This window comes from Marmota flaviventris, chromosome 4 (genome assembly GCF_047511675.1).
Source record: "Marmota flaviventris isolate mMarFla1 chromosome 4, mMarFla1.hap1, whole genome shotgun sequence".
NCBI classification, from domain to species: Eukaryota; Metazoa; Chordata; class Mammalia; order Rodentia; family Sciuridae; genus Marmota; species Marmota flaviventris.
In genome coordinates this window covers 142,557,000-142,581,307 of record NC_092501.1, presented here as the reverse complement: position 1 = coordinate 142,581,307, position 24,308 = coordinate 142,557,000, and the positions used below count along the sequence as shown (strand labels likewise).

Genomic DNA, 24,308 nt, shown 5'->3' with positions numbered 1-24,308 from the left:
ATGGTGTTTTTAAATGTACTTTATGGAAATGACCTCTTATGTCATCATATTATGATTTTCTGATTTTTTTTTCCTTGGTGAATAGAGTATGTGCTTTGATTCTCCTTCCATTTTGAAATGCTAAAGTCATGCATAATCAGAAAACAGATTAGGATGATTTCTCTGAGAGTCACTAGTATAAATAGGACCAGGGCTTTATCTGTCTGCATTTCTAATGCAGCAGTTTAGTGGCATGAATAAATTCAGAATTTGTTAATAGTTGGCTAATTCTTCTAATTCTGGGAGATGGGAAAGTGCAAGGTCACCCTAGATTTAACATATCTTTTGAAGTAGCTTCTATTTATAAGCAGCCCTGTCCAGCCACAAAGCCTGACATTTGCGGGACTGATATTGCTTGTACCTTCTGCTCTTGTCCTTTCGTTGGAAGGACTCTTTGATGCTCATTTCCTGACCTTCCCACTTTTCAATTCCCTTCTCCGACACAGAGGTTTCCATTCACTTATATACTGGCTGTTGTTTTATTCAAATCCAGTGGAAAATATGTCAGTGAATACTTGTTAACCTCTGGATTAAACCCAAGTCACTTTAGGTGATATTAATAAGACCTAATTAGTAATGAAAATGCAGATATGTGGATCCTATTTATTCTAATAACTCCAAAATGGTCATCTTTATTTTTTAGGTTGTCACAAGTCAGTAAACTCAAAATTTTGACCTCAATTAAAAACTGCATAAATAGCTTTGTTTGGTCTTGAAGATTATTATTCCCTTTAGCTCAGTTTTCTGTTTTTACTTACACCAATCTGTTTACAATTCCAAAAGCATTAACAAAATAAAACACAACAAACTTTCATTAGGTTCTCTTTCTGGGCTGGATATCAAATAATGGCAGTGAGCTCCCATTATCTGATAAGGTTTTCTTTTTGCTCCTTATTCTCATGTTATGTACACTTGCATAAAGAGGTTAAAGAAAGTGTGTGTGTGTGTGTGTGTGTGTGTGTATTTTCACACATGTTTGTCCTTTACCTTTGGCCAGACAGAATTTTTAAATCAGCAGCATAGGGGCTAAGCCCATTCCATCTGTTCACAAACAGGCCTACTGGGGCATCATGCATACATTCTGCCCTTCTTCACTGGGCACCTTTCTGGGTTTGTTCTGCTGGGCAGAAGGAGTGATCTTGCAAGCCGACTGACAGTACTGTAGGAGAGCCTTCCAGAAGACTTTTATGACCAGTTTCCTAAAGTCCCTGCAAACTGCTGTATTTTCAGGTGTGCATGCTCTCAGTGGGGGCCTGGTTTAATTACAGTGGTTCCCATGGAGATCTTCTGGGTATGCAGACTTTTTCTTGTTCCAACAACAAAGAGGACTACCCTTTCCTCATCCCACCACTCAAAACTAAGCACTTGGCAAGACCTGCTGATTCTGTAACTTCACCTTCAATCCATCAGTCCACCTCCTGCCTGCTCTCAGCAGGACAGGACTTCTCTCTGCCTACCGCCCTCACAGGATCTCCCTGCCTTCTATCCTGCCCTGTCCAAACTATCCCCCACATAGCAAATCAAACCCTGTTCCTCTTTCTTTAAAATTCCTTATTGGCTCTATTTTGCCCTGAGGAGAAAGACCAGGTGCCCTAATATCAGTCAAGTCTCATGCAGCTACCTTTGCAGGACCCTTCCCTGAAATACCCTCTTCCCCTCTGTACTCCTAGCTGGCTTGCTTTAGTTGATCCTGTAGGACTCAGCTCAAGTCCACCCGCTCCATGAACATGGTCCCTGAGCAGCCCAGGCCGGGCTAGGGGTCCACTCCTCTTTGTGCTTCCCCAGGTCTGGGATCATGCCTCCTTCCTGCTGTGCCTGTCCTTTTCTGCTGTAGAGTCTGACAGTGGTGTTAGGAGGGATGGTGGCCCATTTCTTCTCTGTATTTGTGCAAGAACTGGCATGTCCCAGGATCCGTGTTCTGAGCTTCTGGAACTCAGATGAATTGAATGAAGCCAGAAGAGATGCGGTTCTGCTCCTTTCTCTTGCCTCCTCCACGTCTTCTTTTCAGTCTGCTTGAGGTAATATCCGTTCTCTGACCTTGGGTTGTGGTCAAGTGGCTGCTGGACTTGCGGGCACCACAGATGCCTCTACTTTAGTGTCTGTCTCCTGGGTGGACAAGGGCCAACCTGGTCATCTGTCTTTATCTTCTTTCTGTCTCTGTATTCCTTTCCTGGAGCTGCTTAACTAGCCAGCTAGCTCCAGTGCTCCCAGCCCTTCTCTCTCACTCCTTTGCTCACTCTAGCTCTTTCTCAGACAGAAGTTTTATTGAGATATGTTTCACATGCCACATATTTTGCCCATTTAAAGTGTAAACCCAATGGTTTTACCTCTATGTGCAGAGAGATTTTAGAACACTTCATTGCTCCAAAAAGAAACATCGATTTGCTGTCGCTCTTGATTTTCCTCAGGCACCTGGCAACGACTAATCTACTTTCCGTCTCTAAAGCTTTGCCCTTTCCAGACGTCTCGGGGAGTGGAGGCATCTAATATGTGGCATTTTACAGGTGGCTCTTTCGCTTGCCTTAAATGCTTTCAAAGATTCATCCAATTCACAGCGTCTATCAATATTTCATTCCTATGTTAGTGGTCTCTAGACTGCTGTGTAGACTTCCACAAATGAAGTGACTTAGAAATTTACTTTCTCATAGTTCTGGAGACTTGGAGTTCAAAGATCATGATGCCAGCCTGGTTGGTTTCTGGTGAGACCTCTCTCCTTGCTTTACAGATGACCATCCTCTCACTTTGTCCCCGCCTTTTCTCTATGCATATACAAAGAGAGAGGTGACACTGATGTCTCCTCCCCTTCTTATGAGGACAGCAGTCAAAATGAATTAGAGTCCCATCTTTATATCCTCATTTAACTTTAATCACCTCATTAAAGTCTCTGAATCCAGGTCACATTAGGGATGAGGGCTGCAACATCTGAATTTTGTAGTGATATAAGGCAGTCCATAATAATTCCTTTTGTATTGCTGTATAACATTCCGTTGTATAGATTTGCCACAATTTATAGCTTCAACAGTTATTGGGCATTTGGATTTTTTTCACGATTAATAATGTCATTGTGAATATTTGTGTATAAATTTTTATGTAGACATTAATTTTTATTTCTCCTGGGTATATACCTAGAAATAGGATTGCTGGGTACAGTGATATGTACATAGTGCATGTGTTAGGGTATGTTTAGATATGTAGTGTCCCCAAAAAACTCATGTGTGAGACAACGCAAGAAAGTTTAGAGGTGAAATTGATCAGGTTAGGAGACATTTAACCTAATTAGTGCATCAATCCTCTGATAGGAATTAACTGGGCGGTAACTGTAGGCAGGTAGGGTATGGCTGGAGAAGCTGTGTCCATGGGGGGGTGCCCTTGGGGTTTTATCAGTGGTGATGGAAGCTCCCTCTCTTTGCTTCTTTGTGCAATGTCCTGAATTGCTTTCCTCTGCCATGATGTTCTGCCTCATTCTGGGTGCATAGCAATGGAACCAGCTGTCCAAGGACCAAGACCTCTGGATCCCTGAGCCCTGAAATAAACTTTTCCTCCTCTAATGGTTCTTGTTGGGTCTTTTGGTCACAGCAGTGAAAAAGCTGACTAAAACAGCTTGTGTAGTGGTATTAAGAAGTATGTGAGTTTCCTGTATATGTTATTGGATTCAGTCTATTAGACAAAAGCCATATCCCCAAATTACCTCAAGATGAGCCTTTCTCTGTCTTGGACTCTTGCTAAGGCTAGTGAGGGATAACAACCTTGAGCTTTTAGAAGTCTTATCATTTGACAGTCATTTAAGAGACTGCCTTAGGTCTTTTCTGAAGTTTTACCAAATTATTTTACTGATATATCTTTAACTTCATCATTAGGCCATGCTTTTCTGAATATGATCGTTGGCCAACGTTTCTTACGTTGGGTATCATTTACTATGTGGAAAGGCTGAGCATTTTCAAACCCAGCAAATCCTAGCTCCTTTATGTTCAATGGCTCCCTTATATTGAAGTCTTCAACTTAGCCTTACTCTCATTACCAGAAAAGTAAGAAGAAGCCAGGTAACACCTTCAGCACTCTACCTTGATATCTTCTTAGCTAGATTCTAAACTCGTTCCCTAGAATCTCTACATTTCATATATCATCAGGTAACATTGTTTCTAAATTTTCTGCTAGAGATTAATGAGATTAATTTCCCATTAGTTTCTTCACCTTTCCTTTTTTTTTGACCTTTTTAATTTGTTTTAATTAGTCATATATTTCTTTAAACCTTATTGATGGCTTCCTCAAGGGCCATAAGCCTTCTTCTAAAAGTTTCTTTAAGCTCATTAGAGTTACACTAATGTTATCTGAAAATACCATCCAGTTTCTTCTTCTGTCTGGTTCCAAAGCCATTTTTACGTAATTAAAGTTCTTATTCTGGTAGCCACCCTTTTACAAAATCTGCATCATATATATTTCTGAATAACAGATCACCCCAAATCTTAATAGCTTGAAACTACAGCAAACATTTATCATCCACTGGTTTCTGTGGGTCAGCATTTGGGAAGAGCTTGGATGGGTGATTCTGACCTGGAGCCTGTCAAGAGATCGCAGTCAGATCTGGTTAAGTCAACCATCTTATGAAGGCTTGACCAAGTGTGCTGGACCCACCTCCAAGATGAAGTGATTACTCATATGGCTGTCAAATTGATGCTGTCTGTTGGCAAGAGGACTCGGTTCCTCACCATATGAACCTCTGCAAAGGGATATTTAAATATCCTTATGGCATGGCTGGCTTCTCCCTCAGTGAGCATCCGAGAGCACAAGGATGAATCTGCAGTATCTACGGTGACCTAGACTCAGAGAGCAGCACACTGTCACTTCTACAGTACGGTCTTGGTCACACAGGTAAGTCCTGACTCACTGCTAAGAATCATTGCAGAACCATCTTGGAAGTTAGATACTTTGCACCTTGACCTGCGTTTTATTTATTTCTTTGGTGGGGGGATGTACCTCTACCTAAATTGATTTGCGATTATAATGGCAGTGTCATTAGTGATAGCAAAAAATAGCGATGCAATAGCCTTGTATGTATCAGGTGTTTTTCAAATATCAGACAATATGATAGGCACTTTGGATGCAGTTTTTCTTCTATCATGATAAGGGTAGAGGGTCTTATCCTCATTTTTCACAGGAGGAAACTGGGTACAGAGAGTCTGAATCTAGTCTGGGTCTATCTACTTAGTAATAATCACATCAAATCCAGACCTGTAGTACAATTCTCAAATGTGCTACTTCCCTTGCTTTGCTTAATTGTGTCCTTCTTTTCTCCTTTTGGGAAGCTGCAGTCTTAATATCAAAGGGTTTTGTTTGCAGAGTTTTGTCCCAGTGTGACAGGAGCTTGCTGAAAACTGCTGTTTGTTTGTATTTCCCATGCAAGGTGAAGGGAGGCAGAACTGCTTCTCAGCCACGTGCCTTTAGCAAAGCAAACCACCTCTCAACAAAATATCTGTGAAAGAATCAACTGCTTATAAAAGCAATGAGGAAGAACTATTGTACAATTAAAGAAAATAATTTGGCTCAATAATGTATGTGTAAATATGCTAAAACACACACACAACACACACACACACACGCACACGCACACACGCACGCACACACATACACACTACTCTTCAATCCAAAATTGTAAGGGAAAAATATGGCCCTTGAAGAAAAACCCCGAGTCATCCTGCCTGATGGTCTTGCTTTCACTGAATTTTTCCTCGCCATAGCCTTAGTCTTACCTCTGTTCGGGCCCTGCCCACCCCTTTATCCTGGGCTGTGGCTATCTATGAATATACACCTCCCGTCCAGTGGGTCGTCAGCCGCACGTGCGGACCATGCCTTCTTTGAATTTCACACAGCACCGTGAAGTGACTGCTGATGGTAGGTGTCTGTGAATACATATTGAATTGAATTAAAATACATTTACTTTCTTCTGAAGTTTTCTCCTTGGGATATCAAGAATGTTGGGCCATGATGGTTGGATCGTTATTAATATAATATTGAACCTTCAGTACTACAATCGGATTCTAATTGATTGAGATTTTTTTCTAACCTTACAGAGTCATAATTTAAAAAAGAGAATCAATACAAAAAGGAAAAAGCCAAAACAAATAGAATTCAAATTTCATCAAAATGGGAAGTTTTGCTTTCTTCAAAGGATTTATCTTTCAAGAGAAAAATAATATTACTCTGAAATAGCAACACAGCTTTTACAACTTCAGTAGGCAGCAAAATCTCTTTTGTTGTTGAAACAGGAATTTTCATCTTTTTTATTTTTTTGGAAAAATCTTGTCAAAGTATAAAGCCTTGGTAAAATAAAAGAAATTAGTTCATTATAGCTTTTTTGAATGAGACTTTAATATTTGATCCTGGAGTTTCTAAAAGTGTTTATTAACGTTTGAATTTATTTTAATTAGTTTTCCCATTATAGCTATGTTTGTTTGAAAAGGATTTTGATCTGCTGAACAAAACATTCATTTTACCTGTCTAGCAGAAGTGTTGCTATAGAGGACACACAATGACAGATTAGATTCTCTGACACAGGCTCTTAAAAGTAAAGATACTGATAGAGATTGGGGAACTCATCCTGGATCTATCTTAAGTCTGTTATTTACCTGAAGAAAAAAATTATATTTTCCATTTTTAATCTTTTGTTTTAATATATCAGCTTTATTGAGATATAATTCACAGACTATATATAATTGACCTTTGAAAAGTCACAATTCAGTGGTTTTTAGGACAGTCACAGGATTTTGCAATCATCACCACAATTAATTTTAGAACATCTTCATCATCCCTGAAAGAAAGAAAATCTGAATCCATTAGTAGGCTCTACTCATTTCCCCAAACCCTGGACCTGGGGAACTACGAATCTACTTTCTGTCTCTGGATTTGTCTCTTCTGGACATTTCATATAAGAAATTACATCATATACAGTCTTTTGTGTTTGGCTTCAGTATTTTCAAGTTTCATCCATACTGTTGAATGTATGTATCATTTTTATGGATGAAGAACATTCCACTATGTAGTTAGTCCATATTTTGTTTACCCATTTACCAGTGAACATACGTTTGTGATATTTCTACCTTTTATCAAATGCCACTATAAAAATTGACATGTAAGTCGGACATGGATATGGGTTTTCACTAGAGTGTACTTGGGAGTCAAATTGTCCAGACACGTGATACTTCTGTATTTAACCTGTTGAGGAACTTCCAGACTGTTTTCCAAACTTGCTACACCAATCCCTCTGTCTCCTGACCCCACTCTTTATCATCTATCTTTCTATCCTCGTGGATGTGAAGTAGAATCTCAGTGTGCTGTTGATTTGCATTTTCCTGATGGCTAGAGATATTTGCATCTTGTCATGTGCTTATTGACTATTTGTATGTCTTCTTGGGAGGTATCTATTGAAATCCTTCACTAATTATAAAATCTGGTTCTTTTTCTTTTCATTGTTAGTTGAAATAGTCCATTATACATTCTGTATACTAGACATTTATTGGATATTTGATTTGCAAATATTCTCTCCTATTCTTATGGGTTTTTTTTTGTTGTTGTTATCATTGTTCTTCAAAAGTTGGAATCTGACTTCATATTACAGTTCACCCATGATGTTTGACTGATGACTCAAATGTGCATTTCATTTAGTTGAAGTTGAACTTGTTTAGTATGCCATTATGGTTCTGAAGGAAGGCAAAAGTTCCATAGAATGTCTAATTTAAAAGTTCAGTGTTGTATGTTCTGAGAAGTGAAATGAAAATCTTCTTTACTGTCAGTAATGTCTGGACACCGGAAGTAGATAAGGAGTGCCTTGGTGAGGCCTTGGTAGATGTGGAGATGAGTGACCTGACTTATATTTTGGGCATCTGTGAGGCAAGACATTCCCAGGTAGAGTTTCCACCTATCATTGGCAAGGTATTTCACAAGTTGTGGGAAATTTGAAGAAGGTGTGGTCCTCACAGGAGGGTGACAATCCCCTGGAACACAGGAACATAGTCATAGGGTAACCATGGCCTAAGATAAGGGGGAGGGCGAGGCTAGAACAGAAACAAGAATAAGGTTATGGAGGGAAAATTCAAGGAAAGTAAGATCATCAAGCAGAATGACTCTGAGTTTTTATTCAAGGGCCATTTTCCCCTTATAATTCATATTTAAAATGTATAGTATGTGGACCAAAGAATGTTTTATGGATTTTTGTATTTTTTCTTTGTTTTGTTTTGTGTTTCATCCCACTGGGAGCAACCTTGAACAAGAAATTGTTGCTGCTATTGTTTTAGAACAACATTCAGAGTATGGCAATGGCTAAGGAATATAAAAACACACAGACGTAACTGTCTTGTGACCAGAGCGGCCTGAAATTTGTCCAGTCATGCTAACCCTTGGGTCCTTTCATGTACTGAATGTTTGTGTCCTTCTAAAGATCGTATGCTGAAGCACTACTCTCCAATGTGATGTATTAGGACTTGGGCTTTGGGGTTAGGTTTAGGTGAGGTCGTGAGGGTGGAGCCCATGCTGGATGTATGAAAAGACAAGAAGACATTAGAGTTTCTTCTCTCTGTCATTCAGTGACACAGCAAGAAGGCTGCTGTCTGAAAGCTAAGAAGAGAGACCCAACCAGAACCCAATCATGCTGGTAACCTGATCTTGGACTTCTAACCTCCAGAAAGATAAGGCATAAAGATAAGGCTGTGGTTTAAAGCATGCAGTCTGGTTCTTTGTTATGGCAACCTGAGTTGGCTGAGATTGGTCCCATTTCTTATCAGAGAAATCCTGGTTAACAAATGAAACGCACCAGCTGTCCAGTGAGATCTATCATGTGGGATGGTGATGGCTTCATATGTAAAGTGTACAAACTCCCAATGCTGTTCATCAGTTATTTCAAGTTACTCTATAGGTAGCCAAGGAATCGAGAGAGGAGTGACCTCCTGCGGCACTGTGGCATAAGGCAAAGTGCTGGGGAGAGGGGAGACCATTCCCTCCTGGAGGTGAAATATGCAGGAAGGCCCAGGTTTGGCTCCATCCTACCGCAAGGAGGCCTTGGTAGCTGTGCTGAGCTTGAAGGATGTACTTCTTTAAGCCAAGGTGTAATGGAACCTGGGTGTGGAGGGTCACATGTTCAGGGCACATAGATGCTTGCCTTTTTAGGAGAGATTAGCATGTTGCCAGTATTTGCCAGTCTCATGTTGTATATGGCAGAGCCAAGGGGGACAGTTTCTTTTATCAGAAGCACATGGACAACTTATAGCCATGATTGTTCTAGAGATGCCAGGAAGCATGAGAAGGGGTTGATAAAGCTCTACAGAGAGGGTTTCTGTTGGACAGTAAAGGAATGCATGTTGATTGCAATTTGGACAGATTCTAGAACCTTTGGGCAGAGGGGACCCTATTAAAGATGAGCTTGATTAAAATTAGTAAATGAGGAATATTTTTGCTTCTTGAATCTTAGGACTCTAAAAGATCCTCGGCTTCATGTGATATTTTGGGTGCTCATAGGATCATTAATTGTTTCTTATTTATTTATTTATTTGTTCAAACATTAGTTGTTTCTTGATAGTTTTAGGGATAAAGTACCCAGTGGTTTACCAAGCAATATTCAGAAATTTAAGGTGACAGGACCATGCATCATGCATAGGGCAATGGCCTATCCATTTTTGTGAACATTTTTGTTTTTATTTGTATGTTCCTAATGACTATGTCAAATGAATGTCCTCAAAGAGGATGTTATTAATTTAATGACATACCTGTGGGACTGGAGAAAGTTGGATGCAATTAAGATTTTCCCTGCATAGGTTGTGTGCCATGGCAGATACTGTGGTATCTTGTGGGTAGCCACCAGGTAAAGATGCACTGCATTCCTTTGAAGGTAAAGGAAAACTGTGACTGAGAAGCTATTATAAATAGAAATTGAGTAGAACATATTAACCAAATCTATAACAGCAAAATGTTTTCCAATACCTTATTAGTTGAAGTCAGTAATTTCAATAATATCATGTCTAGAGATTTTTTTTATGAGTAGTATCATAGCATTAGGGTTGTATAATCCTCTGTGAGGTGTTACTAATTCCACATTAAGGCCAAATTGGACTATTAAATTGGGAAGCAGTGGAGGCATGTAATGGCTTTCAACCCTGGAAGACCTTGTTTAAATTTACATTGAGCCATGTTCAATACTTTACAGGGGGATTGGCCAGGGTGGAGGGTGGGCATTTTGCCACGTCAACTTGTATGTGTCACGAACTCTTTTCAGGTTTTTCTCCATCTCTGGATCCAGCTCTCTTTCTTTCACTTCTCTTTCCCTCCACCCATCTCTTTCTTTTCTTTGTTGTGCTTCCTGAGAATTTTCTCTGTTTTGCTCCTATTTATGAATTCCTTTCTCCATGGAGCTTCAAGTCTATGGTATTGCCAAGGTTAGGGGCTGCCCCCATACAATGGTTGCTTTATAGGAGGTTTAAGTAAGGACACTGGGTTTAAGTAAGGTCTGAATTAACCCCCTTGCTGTGCCAGAGGGAGTCGTGGGTGCTTTTTCCATAAGTCTAAGGACTGGGATTTTTGTAGCAACAGAGGCATAGGCAGCAACAGCCACCAAGTTACTTAATGATCCCACAGAATCAACTGCTTGTAGGAATGCAAACATTTCCTTTATGTTTTTCTTATCTTCCTTAATGACTGCTCTTTCATGAGCTTCTACCCAATCATCCTGTATCTTGTACAGGATCTAGTTGGTCTACAGAGAGCTCTATAAATCTAGAGCCAAGACCTGGCTGAGAAATGCAACCAATTGGTCACGGGATAGCCTTTGCCCTAAGTCTAGCATCAGACAACTTTATTCTCAGATATACAGATAGGTCCAGCACGAGATGTACCTGAGAAAAACTTTAAAGAGGCCCCTCCTCCATCCCATTTTCTTATTCCTAAAAAACAACTAAATATTCAAACTTCAAACTTAGATGAGCAGAAACTGTAACAGAAGGTCTGTAGGACTCAGTGCAGCACAGCCGCACAGCTCAAGCACAAGCTGGCCAGCAAGCCACAGCTGAAGGTGCCTGCATACGCTGAGGCAGCAGAGCCAGTTAACAAGCCAAGCAAGAAGGGAGACCCCCAGAGATGCTGGCCGTGTTCGCAGCATCCTGCTTGCCGCACCTCTTGTTGTAGCCACCCCAAAGAGGCAGAGTGGACCCTCAGCCAAAATTTGGTTTGAATGTCAAGAGTGATGATGAAGCCACAAACAAAGCAAGAGGGTATGGAAAAGCTTATACTTATGTAATTGGGGTTTGTGGGGAGAGCAGAACAGGCCTCTCAAACAAGTCTGAAAATGGCTTGAGGGAGAAGGAAAGCACGCTGGATTATGGTTTTATTTGTCATATGGGGGTAGGGGAGCGGTGAACATTCCCATGCAAATGGGTAGTGGCTTACGTGGCTTGAATATAAATATCCTCACACCTCCCAGCATCAAAGGAGGGATCCCTGGACTTTCTTTTCAGCTTTTCCAGATGAGGGGTAGAAGAGGTAGGTGAGAGTAGAGCAAGGTTGCGGGGTGTTGAGGCTAGTAGCTAGTAGCAGTCAAATATTAAAAAAAAATATGGAGTCTGACCTTTTATTATAATTCTTAATCATTTTCTTCTCTTTTGGCCCATGATAAATAAAATTGCTTTCCAAATTTCATTTTTGGATTATTTATTGTGAGAGTATAGAAGTCCACTTAATTTTTGCATGTGAATATTTTTATTCTGTGACTTTGCTGAGCTAGTTTATTCATTAATTAAATAGTTTGTTAAATGAAATTTCCTAGGATTTTCTCTATACAAGACCACATCAATTGCAAAGAGAAAGTTTTGCTTCTGATTTCCAATACACACATCTTTTCTTTTCTTGCTTAATTCCTCTGGCCAGGACCTTCCCTGCAATGTGAATAGAAAGGGTGAGAGAAGATACCCTTGTTCCTGATGTTGAGGGGAAGCTTTCAGTCTTTCACCATTAAGTATAAACTTACCTGCCTTTATCAGACCAAAGGCACTGTCTTCTATTCCTAGTTCACTAACCACTAATAGGTTTTTTTTTTTTTAAATCATGCACTGATATTGAAATTTGTAAAGTATTTTTTTCTACACATTGAGATGATCATGGGTTTTGTTTTTCTTTCTTAATATGGTATAGTATATTGATTTATATATATTAAAGCAATTTATATTTCTAGGAGAAATATTGCTTGGTCTTGTTATACAATTCTTTATATATGCTTCTGGTTTTAATGTGTTAGTTTTTTGCTGTTAATTTTTATGTAAATGATTGATAGAATTCACTAAAGAAAACATCTGGATCTTGCAGAAAGTTTTTAAATTACTAATTCAATCTTTTTAGTAAACATATATTCAGATTGGAGTCAATTCTCATAGTCTTTCTAAAATTTGTCCATTTCACTAGATTATCTAATTTATTGAGATATTGTTGTTTATAGTCTTCTGTTATAATCCTTTTTATTTCTGTTGGATCAGTAGTGATGTCTCTCTTAGCTTTTTCACTAGTTATCTCTGGTAAACTAGCTTTTCTACAGTTTATCATCTTGCTTTAATGGAGCTATCAGCCTCCTCCTAGTTGCTTACCATCAAAATCTCCATTGCTTCTAAGAATTCCCCTAGGTTGGAACTTCATACAAATATTATTTCAAATAAACTCAGTTCTTTTGAAGAGCATTTCAGAGATCCCTGATCTTCTGGTGTGCCTGTGTCCTTGGGCAAAATCTCTTACTTATGACTTTGGTGCTAGGGGTTGTAAGAGCAAACAGAAACTCTTACATTACCAGTAAGATGCTAGATAGGGATGGTGCCCTCTAGTTTTCTCTCTTTATCTTTCCTGGGGGTGAATTTCTAGCCTATAAGTGAACAAGGCAGTGTGATTTAGTCCCCAGTATTTTGGGCCTGTTCTACCTGCGTGGTCCTCTACACTATAAGTTGTGGCTAGGTGAAGAAAGGGTCCCCCTGACCTGTTGACAACATTTGCATAGAATTTAGCCTCTGCAACATGGAACTAAAGATGGGGTGGGATGCGGATGAGAAGTGGTGTTATCCCAATGATCCTAGGAAGATACAGTACCCCTTAACTCCAGAGAGAAAAAAAAAAACCCTATCTTTCTGGCCACATGTACCAGAGTAGAGCTTCCATCATTCTGTGGTGGGAGGTTGGTGATGGGGAACAAGGGAGTGGGTCATGGTTCAAGTGCAACTCTCACTGTTTTCATTGAGTTTTTGTTAATTTTCTTATGTGTGATATACTCTTAGAATATTTCCCAAAGACTTTAAAACTTTTAAAAATAGTTTTCACCAGTTATGATTATTTCACTGGAGAGAGTGGCATAGAGATCCTCATGCTATCATTCTATGAAGTATCTTTCTTATGTATTACCTTAGCTTTATTGTGATACTAATTTATTATATAATTTATTTATTGAGAGCTTCCTATGCACTTGATACACTATTATTTCTGTCAAAATATATGTCCTAGATTAGAGCAAGGATACTAAATACTTGGAAAATATATTTCTCTGACATGCTAGATGTCTTTATTGAGGTTACTGTCTATATTGGTTGGCATATAAACAACAGAAATGTATTTCTCACTGTTCTGGGGACTGGAAATCTGAGATCAGGGTTACTATGATCTTCTTATTGTTTACCCACATGGTGGAAAGAGAGTGAGTTAGACTTCAGACACCTTTCTATATGTGCACAAATCTTATTATTGAGAGTTCTACTCTTACAACCTATATACCACTCCAAGGACCTGACTTCAAACACCATCACATTGGGGTTAGTTTGTAAATACTAAATTCAGTCTAAAATGCTGGACTTGTTTGAAAAATAGCCAGGAATATAGGTCTTTTTTTGTGTGTGTGTGTATGCAAATAGTTATTTTTATAAGAAGCTAAGATTAAGTTAATGCAATTTGATCAGAGTTGTCAAATGCAATTATTTCACAAGTGAGTTGACATTTTCTGTTGAAGTTTTTAAAGTATGTTCCAACAGCCACCTGAATCAAAATATTTAATCATTTGTTTGAAAGGCAGAATTTTTTTTAGTCCTCTCCAGACTACTCTTTTATGCAGAGAAATTTGTGGAGATATTTGACTCATACTTTGGGTTAAATTAATATAGTACAACCTTGGTGATAGATTTCAATGCATTTATAATAAGAAATTGTATAATCACTGTGCTAGGTGCTGGTAATATAAAAAGAATAAGATTTGCTCCTCCAATCCTGTAAGCATCTGTACTATTCATGATATTAATCTGGTAGAAGGAAAGACAATTATATAGTAACTTGATGTATAGTATAAGTCATATTAAATTTACAAAAGTTGTACACACAGATTTGGGGCATGGAATACTCCTACAAGTAGCCTAAACATGAGCACATGAACACAGGCGCACACACACACACACACACACACACACACAACACAGAGCAATACAATCATTGCTCAGTATCCATAGCAGATTGAATATACTGCCCATCCCCATTCCTCCCCAAACCATGGATGTTCAAGTTTCTTATATAAAATGGTAAGAGTATTTGCGTGTAACCAATGCAAATCCAGTACTCCAAGCTGTCTCTAGACTACATATAATACTTAATATAAAGTAAATGCTAGGTAAGTAGTTGATATTCTGTATTATTTTGAGAACAGCAACAAGAAAAAAGTTCCTACATGCTCAGAGAAGATGCAGTGTTTTTCCAAACAGTTTTAATCTGCTCATTTGAATCTGTGTATATGGAACCCATGGATATGAAAAGCCAACTGTTTACCTTTACCAAAAGGAATAGGGAGGAAAAAATCTAGAAAATAATTTGGAGACTGCTTCCTATACACAGAATCCTGTGTTGTCCACCCTTCCCTTCTCTCTGTGTATCCCAAAGCTACCTTTCCACCGATGGAATGAACAACTGGATGTAGGTAAGGGTAGAATAAGACACATTTTTGTTTTACACACTCAGAGACTTTATTGTCTTACATAATGATGTAATGAACTTATTTTTAAAAAAGTATTAAGTGAATGCTTTCCACATGTCAAGGTCTTGGTTAGGAATACTGACTTTTTTTCCCCCAAATATATGAAGGCATTGAATATGGCATTGATAGCTGATACAAAAGGGCCATTACTACTTGTTAAATGGTGCAGTATTTCTTTCTTTTCTTTTTTAATTAGTGGAGCATTAGAATAGAACTGAACTGGGGATACCTGCAACCCCAGCTCCTTGTTCTCTTTCTCTTCTGTGCTGACCTGATTCCTTCTCTTCCCAGTCCTGACCCAGGAGTCAGGAGACCACAGCTGTGTGGATCCCACCTTCATCTGGACACACAGATAGCTGTGGCCTCACTTCTAGGAGGACTTGCTGGTAGAAGAGGCCTTTTGGGGGGCCACCATAGACCTAGCATGACATCTACTGGTTCTCTATTTCTACATTTAGATGCTTTCTAATATGTAGTTTCTTCATTGATCTTTTTAGACATGGCCTTTTGGGGTTTTATGAATCATCCATTATTTAAATTAAGCTTAGTGTGAAATGCCATTAATCTTTTATAATAAAGAGTAGACTAAAGGCAGAATAAGAATGCTATGGATTGTTTTGTGTACCCTCAGGGTAAATATGTTTGCAGGTCAAAGTTGCTTAATACCTCCTAAAGGTCAATAACACAAAATATTAGGAAACTTGGGCCTTTTAAATTTCATATCCTAGTATTTTTTGGTTTGGGGTTTCTCTGTGCTGAGAGCCTTATCGTAGGGTTGTGGTGATCATCCTGGCAGCTGCTGATGGAGCCCAGCTCAGACTTAGAGCATGGTGTTTCTGAGATTTTGGATTGACAGCATATTTTATCATCCTAAAACAGACTGGTTTTGCACATATCTAGGAGCTAATTTTGAAGTTTGGACTAAAATAAAAACAGAAAAAGGAGAAAAACTGACATTCATCTGAGCACCTATCAAGTTCTGTGTTACAAAGAGTAATGCTAAACCTTGGAGGCCAGCTTTATCATCATTCTTTATAGAGGAAGCTGGTTCTCAGTGTTAGGGCTAGGGCTCAGGGTTACATAGCTAGTAACTGGGTCAGATTTCAGTCTGGCTAGCCCCTCCCCCATCCCTACAACCTGCAGAAGGTTAGTAGGATGATTCTGTGAACATGTTTCTGTAAGACGTATCACATAATAGTTAAAATCACCAATGAGTATTTTCTGCAAGAGTTCTTTGCCTATCATATGTCAAATATTAAGGTGTATCTGAATTTCAGAGACCTACAGGTAGCTTTAACAGTCAATATTCTCTTTCTATTCAACATCTGAAGCACTTTATACCTATGGCCTTATAGTACGGTCAACCCATCTGCCTAACTGGACTGTGATCATTTGGAGGCAGGAGCTACTTCTCCTCTTCCTGAGTTTCTCTGAAGCACCTGGCTCACGTAAGAGAGCTTTCTCTTAAAGATTTGTTTGTTGCAAATGCATAGAATTGAATTTCAAGATTAATTTTAGCTACATATATATACACATACACACATATATATATTCTCAGGTTTTTTTTTTTGCTTTGGTTCTTTTAAGCAGATTTAAAGAAAGCTTCCAGTTCAAATGCTGCAAAATCCAGTCTACCGAAATCCGGACTTCGACCTCCTGGATACTCGCGTCTCCCAGCGGCCAAGCTGGCGGCCTTTGGCTTTGTCCGGAGCTCCAGTGTGTCCTCAGTTTCCAGCACCCAGTCAGCAGACAGCATGCCACCCGAGCAGAGCCGGCCAGCCACCCGTAAGTGGGGCGGGGGGAGGGGTTGGGCACCTGTGCCCAGCTCCTGCAGGCCAGTCCAGGCCCTAAAGGTAAATTGACCTGCCTGGGTCCCTATGTGTCATTTTCTTTGTGTGACTAATAATTTTGATCAGTTTCCTTACTCTACCATCCACTTAAGGAAAATAGCCTATTTGTCACTATCTTTTTTTCAGTTACGGTGAGTTAACTTGCCAGGAAAAGATTTTGCACCTCTTACCATCTAGAAAATGACTTACCCAGAGACAGGTTCCAGAAGCCCTTTGCTTCACGGATTCTTAGGTAAGAGGTCAAAGAAAGATCCAAGAAAGTTGTCCCTGCAGAGTGTTATCATGAAACCTACTGAGTTTTCAATATTTGCTGAAAGAATTAGTCACCTGTGATTACCTATAGTGCCTTGGAATTGGTGAAACATTTAACTATGTTTCTGAAAGTTAACTAAATGAGGTTAAAAATAGGAAGGAGGGTTGAACAACTTCAGGTTCTGTGGTTGGGAACACTTGTAGCTGATATGAGGCCACTTCAAGGTTCTTTCCTGGGACTGAGATTATAGAGTGTATCTTATGTTTGCACTGCTAGCCCTCTGAGCCAGACACAGCAGCCACTGTCAGTAGAGGTCAGGAGGGTGACCCTTTGGCTGAACCTTTGATGACCAGACCTCACCTCAGCCTCACCAACCTCAAAGTCATTGTTATCCGGTCTGAAGTCGTGACATCGCAGATGTTGGTTATCAAGAACTGCCCAGAGGACCAGGAAAGTCTTAGAGGTTTCCAAGTGGAGAGCTGTTTTGATGGGATTATAGAAATCAAATCAAGTGGGAGTAGTATGCAAGAGACAGAGATTATTTTTTTCAATCTTAGTCCTTCACACTTCTTCATTCTCCTTCCTTTTTTGGGTTCACAGAGATGATATGTGGAACATTTGTACCTTTACAGTTCTAATTTTTAATCCACCCAGTTATTCCTGTTCATAATACTGTTTAATTTATCTTCATATTTAGGTAAGTGGTTTCGAAGGTTGTTTCCTATGTTTTCTTGGTTTCCTGAAGAGGCTGTGGTTCAGACTTGCTTTCACTTGGATTCATTTTAGGAATGTCACTGTAATTAGGTATTACAACATTGTACAGTAGCTGCCTCAAAATATGAAACATGAATATGATAAATAACTATTTGCAAATGTAGGATCCATTTTTTATATGTACATGTGTATTAACAGTCTAAAGACTGAAATACAGGAGGAACTGTTTGTCGTCAGTTTTAGTGACAAAATTTCCAATAATATGCTTCTATTTTAGAGAAAGCATGAAAGAAAAAAAAATCTCATGGTATGCATCTTTCTAAGGAAGGAGTTTAGATTTTTGATTTCTTAAAAAAATAGATAATCTTGAAGCTAACTGATCCATGATAGCAGCTTTTGCTGAAGAAAAGCTGACAGGCGTGGGTAGAGTAATTCTAGGTATGCTTAGGGCACTTCTGACCACTACTTCAAAGAAGAGTAGACAGGGATCCCCTGAGGACCTGAGGGGACAAGAGTTGTTATGTGCCAGAGAAAATAACTTCCAATTTTAAAGGCTTCATAGTAAAAATGATATTTACTGTATTCAGAATTGTTTTCTGTTCTTTTAAAATAGAATTGATTTATAATTATCTGCCACCTATTATAAATAAAATTTGTACTTCACCAATGAGCTACAGAAAAACCTCACATGTATCTGAATTACTGTTTCAGCACCACCTACTATTATACCTATACTTATTATTAGATTTAATGCAAAGAAAAGCAGTTTCAATTCTTTAGTGGATGATGCTTTAATGACAGGGTTTATGTAAAACAAGAAGTTCTTCAGAGAGCTGGAAGTTCTTAGATTATATCCTAGGAGCAAAGCTTTGCTGGTTCAGCTTGTGATAATGCCAATTTGATATCAGAATGGGCTCATTTTTACTTCTTGGAAAGTTGGTCTTTTGCAAACACTGTGTCACATAGGATTCATTTTAGGAATACACTGTATTTAGGCATTACATCATAGCACAGTAGACAACTCAAAATCAGAAACATGACTATAATAGGGAACTCTTTGCAAGTGTGTAATTCATACTTTTAAATACTTATGCTCATATGCATTTCTGAACAATTTCCCCACTGACTGTGGCATGCTATATTTGGGACACTTTTAGGTGATTCATTATGAATTTATTAGTGTTTCCTAGGTAACCTTGCCTCAACTGTGTTGCGTCTATGTTGTCTTCCTAGGTTCTGAGGGACAAATGATGATAAGTATGGAGAGGGGACCCTGAATGGACCCCTGGATCTGAGGGGCAGGAGCTGTTTGGGTCTCAGTGGTTCCATGTGGACTCTTTTCTCTATTCTTGGCTCAGGCTTATGCTTCTAGTTCAACCCTGCTGGGAAGAGCCTTTCAGAGTCATGTGCCTGTCTATTTTTTTTTTTTTTTTCAAAAATGGAGCAGACACAAAGAAATGAATTATGTTCACAGATTGTTAGAATTTGAAGGTATCTTACTGTCTGGGTCACCCTTCATTTCATAACTGGGCAAACTGAGGTCAGTGTGCCTTGCTCTGGGCTCTTGTTTCCTTTATAAAGCCGGGAGGACATATTCATAAACATCTGTCCTTTCTCTTAGTTAAGCAAATCTTGAGGTCAGAGCTGTCTTGAGAAGTCTTGCAGGCCAAACCTTCCACTTCCCCACTTTCCCAGGTTGTCAGCCAGCCCTGGGGTGAGCTTCCTAAATTGCTGCAAGCATCCTGTGGGCAAAGAAGCATCCCCTGAGGCTGGGCAGCTCTCATTGTTAGGAAGTGCTCCTAATGGGTTCAAGCTGCCTCCTTGTGATTTCTGCCCCCAGCTGCAATTCCTGAGGTTCCCACAGAACCTCTGGGAGCCCAGACTGCTCCTTCCTTTTCAGGTTCATCACTTGAAGATGATGAGGTTGGCCTGTTTAGAACATCAAATAAAATTTTAAATTATGCTAGTTAGTGTCCCACAGCTTTTTTTTTTAAAAAAATTTAAATTGAAGAGGAAAAAGCATTCTTGTAACTTAGAACTTTTAACTTTAAACTCAGACACAGGTCTGACCCAGTATATGGCTCCTAATTCTTTGATGGTTTTCAAAGAAGAAAGAAAAAAAATCCCAGATATACTTTAAATGACAAAAACTTAAAAAGGAAAACAATTGCCCTAGAGTTTAGGGTTGGTGACATACTATAAATTGAATTATACTTGGTTGCCAAATTAATCAATGATTAAGGATAGACTTGATTTTTCCAGTGAATAGGTAGGTATAATTTAAAGTCAAATCTTCCAGGTGGAGGAAAACTTGGAAGACAGAGTTTCATGAAGCAATCATTAATGGAAATAGATTCTATCACCCAAGGATAAAATAATTTATATAAAGGATCTATTTTGTTGTATATTCTGAATTGTGCCTGAATTATTGGGTGTTTAAGAAATGAAAATTCCTACCAGAAGAGTACATGCAGCATAGGATACTTGCAGCTGTCTTTTTCAATTTCTCTTCCTCTTTCTTTTCCCAAACACTGTTATATTTTCTCTTTGGGATTGTCTAAGACTAGCATCAATAAGACAAATAATTTAAAAGGTATAAATGGAAAATTATTTTTTCTCTCCTATTCCTTTTCCTGGTCAGAAAATTAGTAGAATGATGGGGAGGCAGGGGATAGCTGGAGAAGAAGGAGGGGAGTAGTTTGCATAAATACTCAGGATGCAAGGATATGTGTTCTCAGATCTTGAAAAATGGTGTAGAGTTGAGGGTTGGAGGTGGAGGGCTAATTCCTGATGAGGACCATGAGGGAATTTCTTGAAGAAAGCTGAAAGTTGGGCAGTATTTGGGAGATAGAGATGGGTGATCTTCTAGGGGAGAGGCTATTGGTGCATCCAGAAACCCACTGGAATTTAAGGAGTTGCCACCCCTGGTACAGCCCGGTGTTCAACATGATGCTATCTCACAACTACTAAGTACCTCTTTTTGAGCTCCCCACAGTTTGTTCTCAGAATGTGTCTATTCTGGTTCTCCAGTCTTCCCCTCGGTCATCTCATCTACAGTGGCAGCTCTTAGTACTTTGGAAGGGAATCTCATATCCATCTCTTCAGTGCTTCTTTGTAGAACCACTTACCTCCATTTCAAAGGATCAATCACACATTTCCAATCAGCTGACCCATGTATACCTTAGACTGCTTTTTTTCCACAAAATGAATTCTTCACTTAGTTTTACAAAAAAGCAAAAACAAAAACAAAAAAAACCCTCCTTTCAAAGTTTCTCCATGTTTTAAAGATACCTATGATCTTCTGACAACTGGGGCTGGACATTTCAGAGTGTACATTATCTTTTACCTGCTTTTGACTTTGTTTATTCAATAATCAATTCTTGTCATTTCTTTCTCTCGGGGATCTTTCTTTGCTTATCATCTTAGTTGAAATTTATGGTAGCTCTTGCCTCAGCAATTCCTGGCTCATCATACCCCAACGGACAGCCACAGCTAGCCAACTGGAGTTGTTCACATTTTTCTATGAGGGATTTTGGGTTTTTCTGTCTGTGGGCTTAGGTTTCAACCATGCTCTGTGAATGTGCTCCCCTCCCACCTCTGCCAGGTTCGTTCTCTCTCTCTCTTTAGAGTTCATCATCTTCAGGTGCATTTTAGATTCCTCAAAAAAGCCAGCCCAATGTGATCTCTTTTCTCCTGGGAACTCCTTGAACTCCTTGCTGGCATCACTTATCACATCAGCTATTGTAGTTAGTTTCTATATCCTCCATTCCCCTATAGACTGTAAACACTTTGAGCATAGGAGCTACACTTCATAATACTTTTAGTATCTGTCACCCCTAAAAGACAGTGCTCTTCACACTAGTAGAATTTTAAAAGAAGTCTTCTACCCATAGCAATATGTTCTCTCATGTAAGAATACGGGGTGGGGGAACTTTGGAAGAAATTTAAATAGTTTTCAGAATGGTTTGTGTTAGGAATACATTTTTACTTTATGCATGTATTTTGATAGTTGGCAAAGTTCATAATTACAGTTTTCACAATTTCTAGGATGTCTAAAATATTATTTTCATTAACTGTGGTATACCTATACATAATTTTTACAAGTCAAAGAGTGAAAAAGACAATAGGTCATTTAAGTATAATTATATTTAGAAATAAATTATAATATAGGCTGATCTCAGTCTCACAAATATCTAATAACCTGTCTCTTGCAGATAATCAGTCATTTGAAAAGAATTGGGCTAAAATTCTTACTGTTAAGGCTATTAAGGAGATAATTTCAAAGTTTCCAGAATTAGAGGTCTAGATTCAGAAAGGTTCAATATCCTTATTAAATTCTAGAGTTTTATTTCTTGTTTTAATATTTAAATAAGTAGGTCTTCTTTTAATTATTGAATAGGATTTGGGTTCTGGAGATAATAATCTGAGGTGGAAAATTACTTGCTTCTTCGGAAGGTTAATCAATGAAAATGAGGGTTAATACGAAAGCTTTCTGCAATGTTATCTCAGCATTTATACTCATTAATATTATAAAATGCATTTACATACATAGCTCGTTTGATTTTCTATGTCTGATATGCATTTTAAGTAAGATCAGAGTTGACAAGAAGTGTTATTAATAACTCCTACAGAAACAGCCATTAACCTATCTCATGTTCCATTGGCAAAGAGGGAGTCATTATTTATTCATGGGAAAAGGAGCTGAAAGTGGCTTGGGAGGTCAGATTTCAGGGTAGCTATTGCCTGTTTGAGATTGCCCTTACTGGTGGCTTTGTTCATTCTTTTTCAAAACATTTAAACAATGATCAAGTCTACTCAGAGACAGGATGAAAGTGTAAAGTTGTTTTGTTTTGCCTTTAAGAAAGTTGACCATTTATGGTTGTAACATAAACTAAAAATTGGAGAAGCTTTTTAAAAAAAAAATAGAAAAAATAACGTCTAGTTCAATGGCTGCTTTTTTTCTTGACTGTCCTGTTTTATGAAGATTAGCTTGTTCACTTTCTCTTCTGTGATTCTGCACACTTTAAGCATCTAAATACAAATGCTAAATACAAGCTCAGTGCTGACCCTGACACCAGGGTCCTTGCCCTTGTGTGGACCGGGGAGGTAAGATGAAATGTTAGCATATCTGTGTTAAAGACCACCCAGCGTCTGGAGTGCAGGGTGGGATGGGGAAGGACCTCACATCCTAAAAGGCCTCTCCAGGCTGACTCAGTGCTACTACATTATGTCTTTAGATTTGATTATTCTGTACTAGTTTCAGGGAATAACAACATTCTGAGTTTGCTATAAAGACAGATTTTTTGTCTTGCTGTACAGAAAAAAAATTCTAAGCATGGGACAGGATAGATAAAAAATGATTAGCAAATTTTTGAAAATCTTTGAAGCTGGATGACAGAACTCTGAGGGCTCATTCACACTTCACTTTAAAATTTACATAAGAAAGGTTAAAGTCTTACTTTCTCCCTGTTTGGGCTTTTATTTCTTTTGTTTCATTTATTGGATTTCATATTTTTGCATTTAAAAGATCTTAGATGACTACCTTCTTTTCTTCCCCACTTTTATTGTGATATAATGGACAAAAAATACTGTCTGTATTTTCAATGTACAATGTGTTATTTTGATATATGCATACACTGTGAAATGATTACTACAATCAAGCCCATTAACATATCCATCATCACCCAGTTACCTTTTATGTACATGGAGGGAGAAGAATATAAGATGTACTCTGTTAGAAAATTTCAAGCACCCAATACAGTATTGTTGACTATTAACCCCATGCTTCACCTTAGAATTACAGAACTTATTTCATTCTGCATAATTGAAATTTTGTACCCTCTGACCAGTATCTCTCCATTTTGGGGCCACAGGGTACTGGGGATTGAACTCAGGGGCAGTCAACCACTGAGCCACATCCTCAGCCTTATTTTGTATTTTATTTAGAGACAGGGTCTCACTTAATTGCTTAGCAACTCACTTTGCCGAGGCTGGCTTTGAACTCTCAGTCCTCTTGCCTCCGCCTTCCAAGCCTCTGGGATTAAAGGTATGCGCCACTGGGCTCACCAATATCTCTCCATTTTTAAGAGATGATACAGAATAATGGTGAAGGACATATACTCTGGAGACAGGCTGTCTGGGTTTACATCTTACCCCTGCAATTTACTAACTCTGGTTTTGTTCAAGTTACTTAACTTCTCTGTTCCTCTGTTTCCTAGTAAAATAACTTTATATACAAAGATATGAAAATAATGTACTCTATATGTGTCATAAGAATTGTAATGCAGTCCACTGTTGTGTATTTAAAAAATAAAATCAATTAAATAAAAAAATAGTAATATCCATAATAATGAAAGTGAGGTTTAAAACCATCAATGGGTTTGATGTGAACATTAAATGGAATTAATATGTGCAAAGTGCTTAGAAAAGGACTTTA

The 24,308-nt window shown here is 38.6% G+C and overlaps 1 protein-coding gene across 3 annotated transcripts in view; it reads left to right on the top strand.

Annotated features, from left to right (window-relative positions):
- Mtus2 (microtubule associated scaffold protein 2) overlaps window positions 1-24,308 on the top strand; it is a 381,665-nt gene that overhangs the window by 31,492 nt on the left and 325,865 nt on the right. The window contains exon 3 of one of the 3 annotated variants that reach the window (XM_027928897.2): window positions 16,646-16,840. The exons of 1 other annotated variant lie outside the window; for it this stretch is intronic. In XM_027928897.2, the coding sequence (XP_027784698.2) occupies window positions 16,646-16,840 (195 nt within the window). Of the gene's footprint in view, window positions 1-16,642; window positions 16,841-24,308 lie in introns of all 3 variants that reach the window. One more of the 3 variants, XM_027928896.2, reaches the window with a different exon arrangement.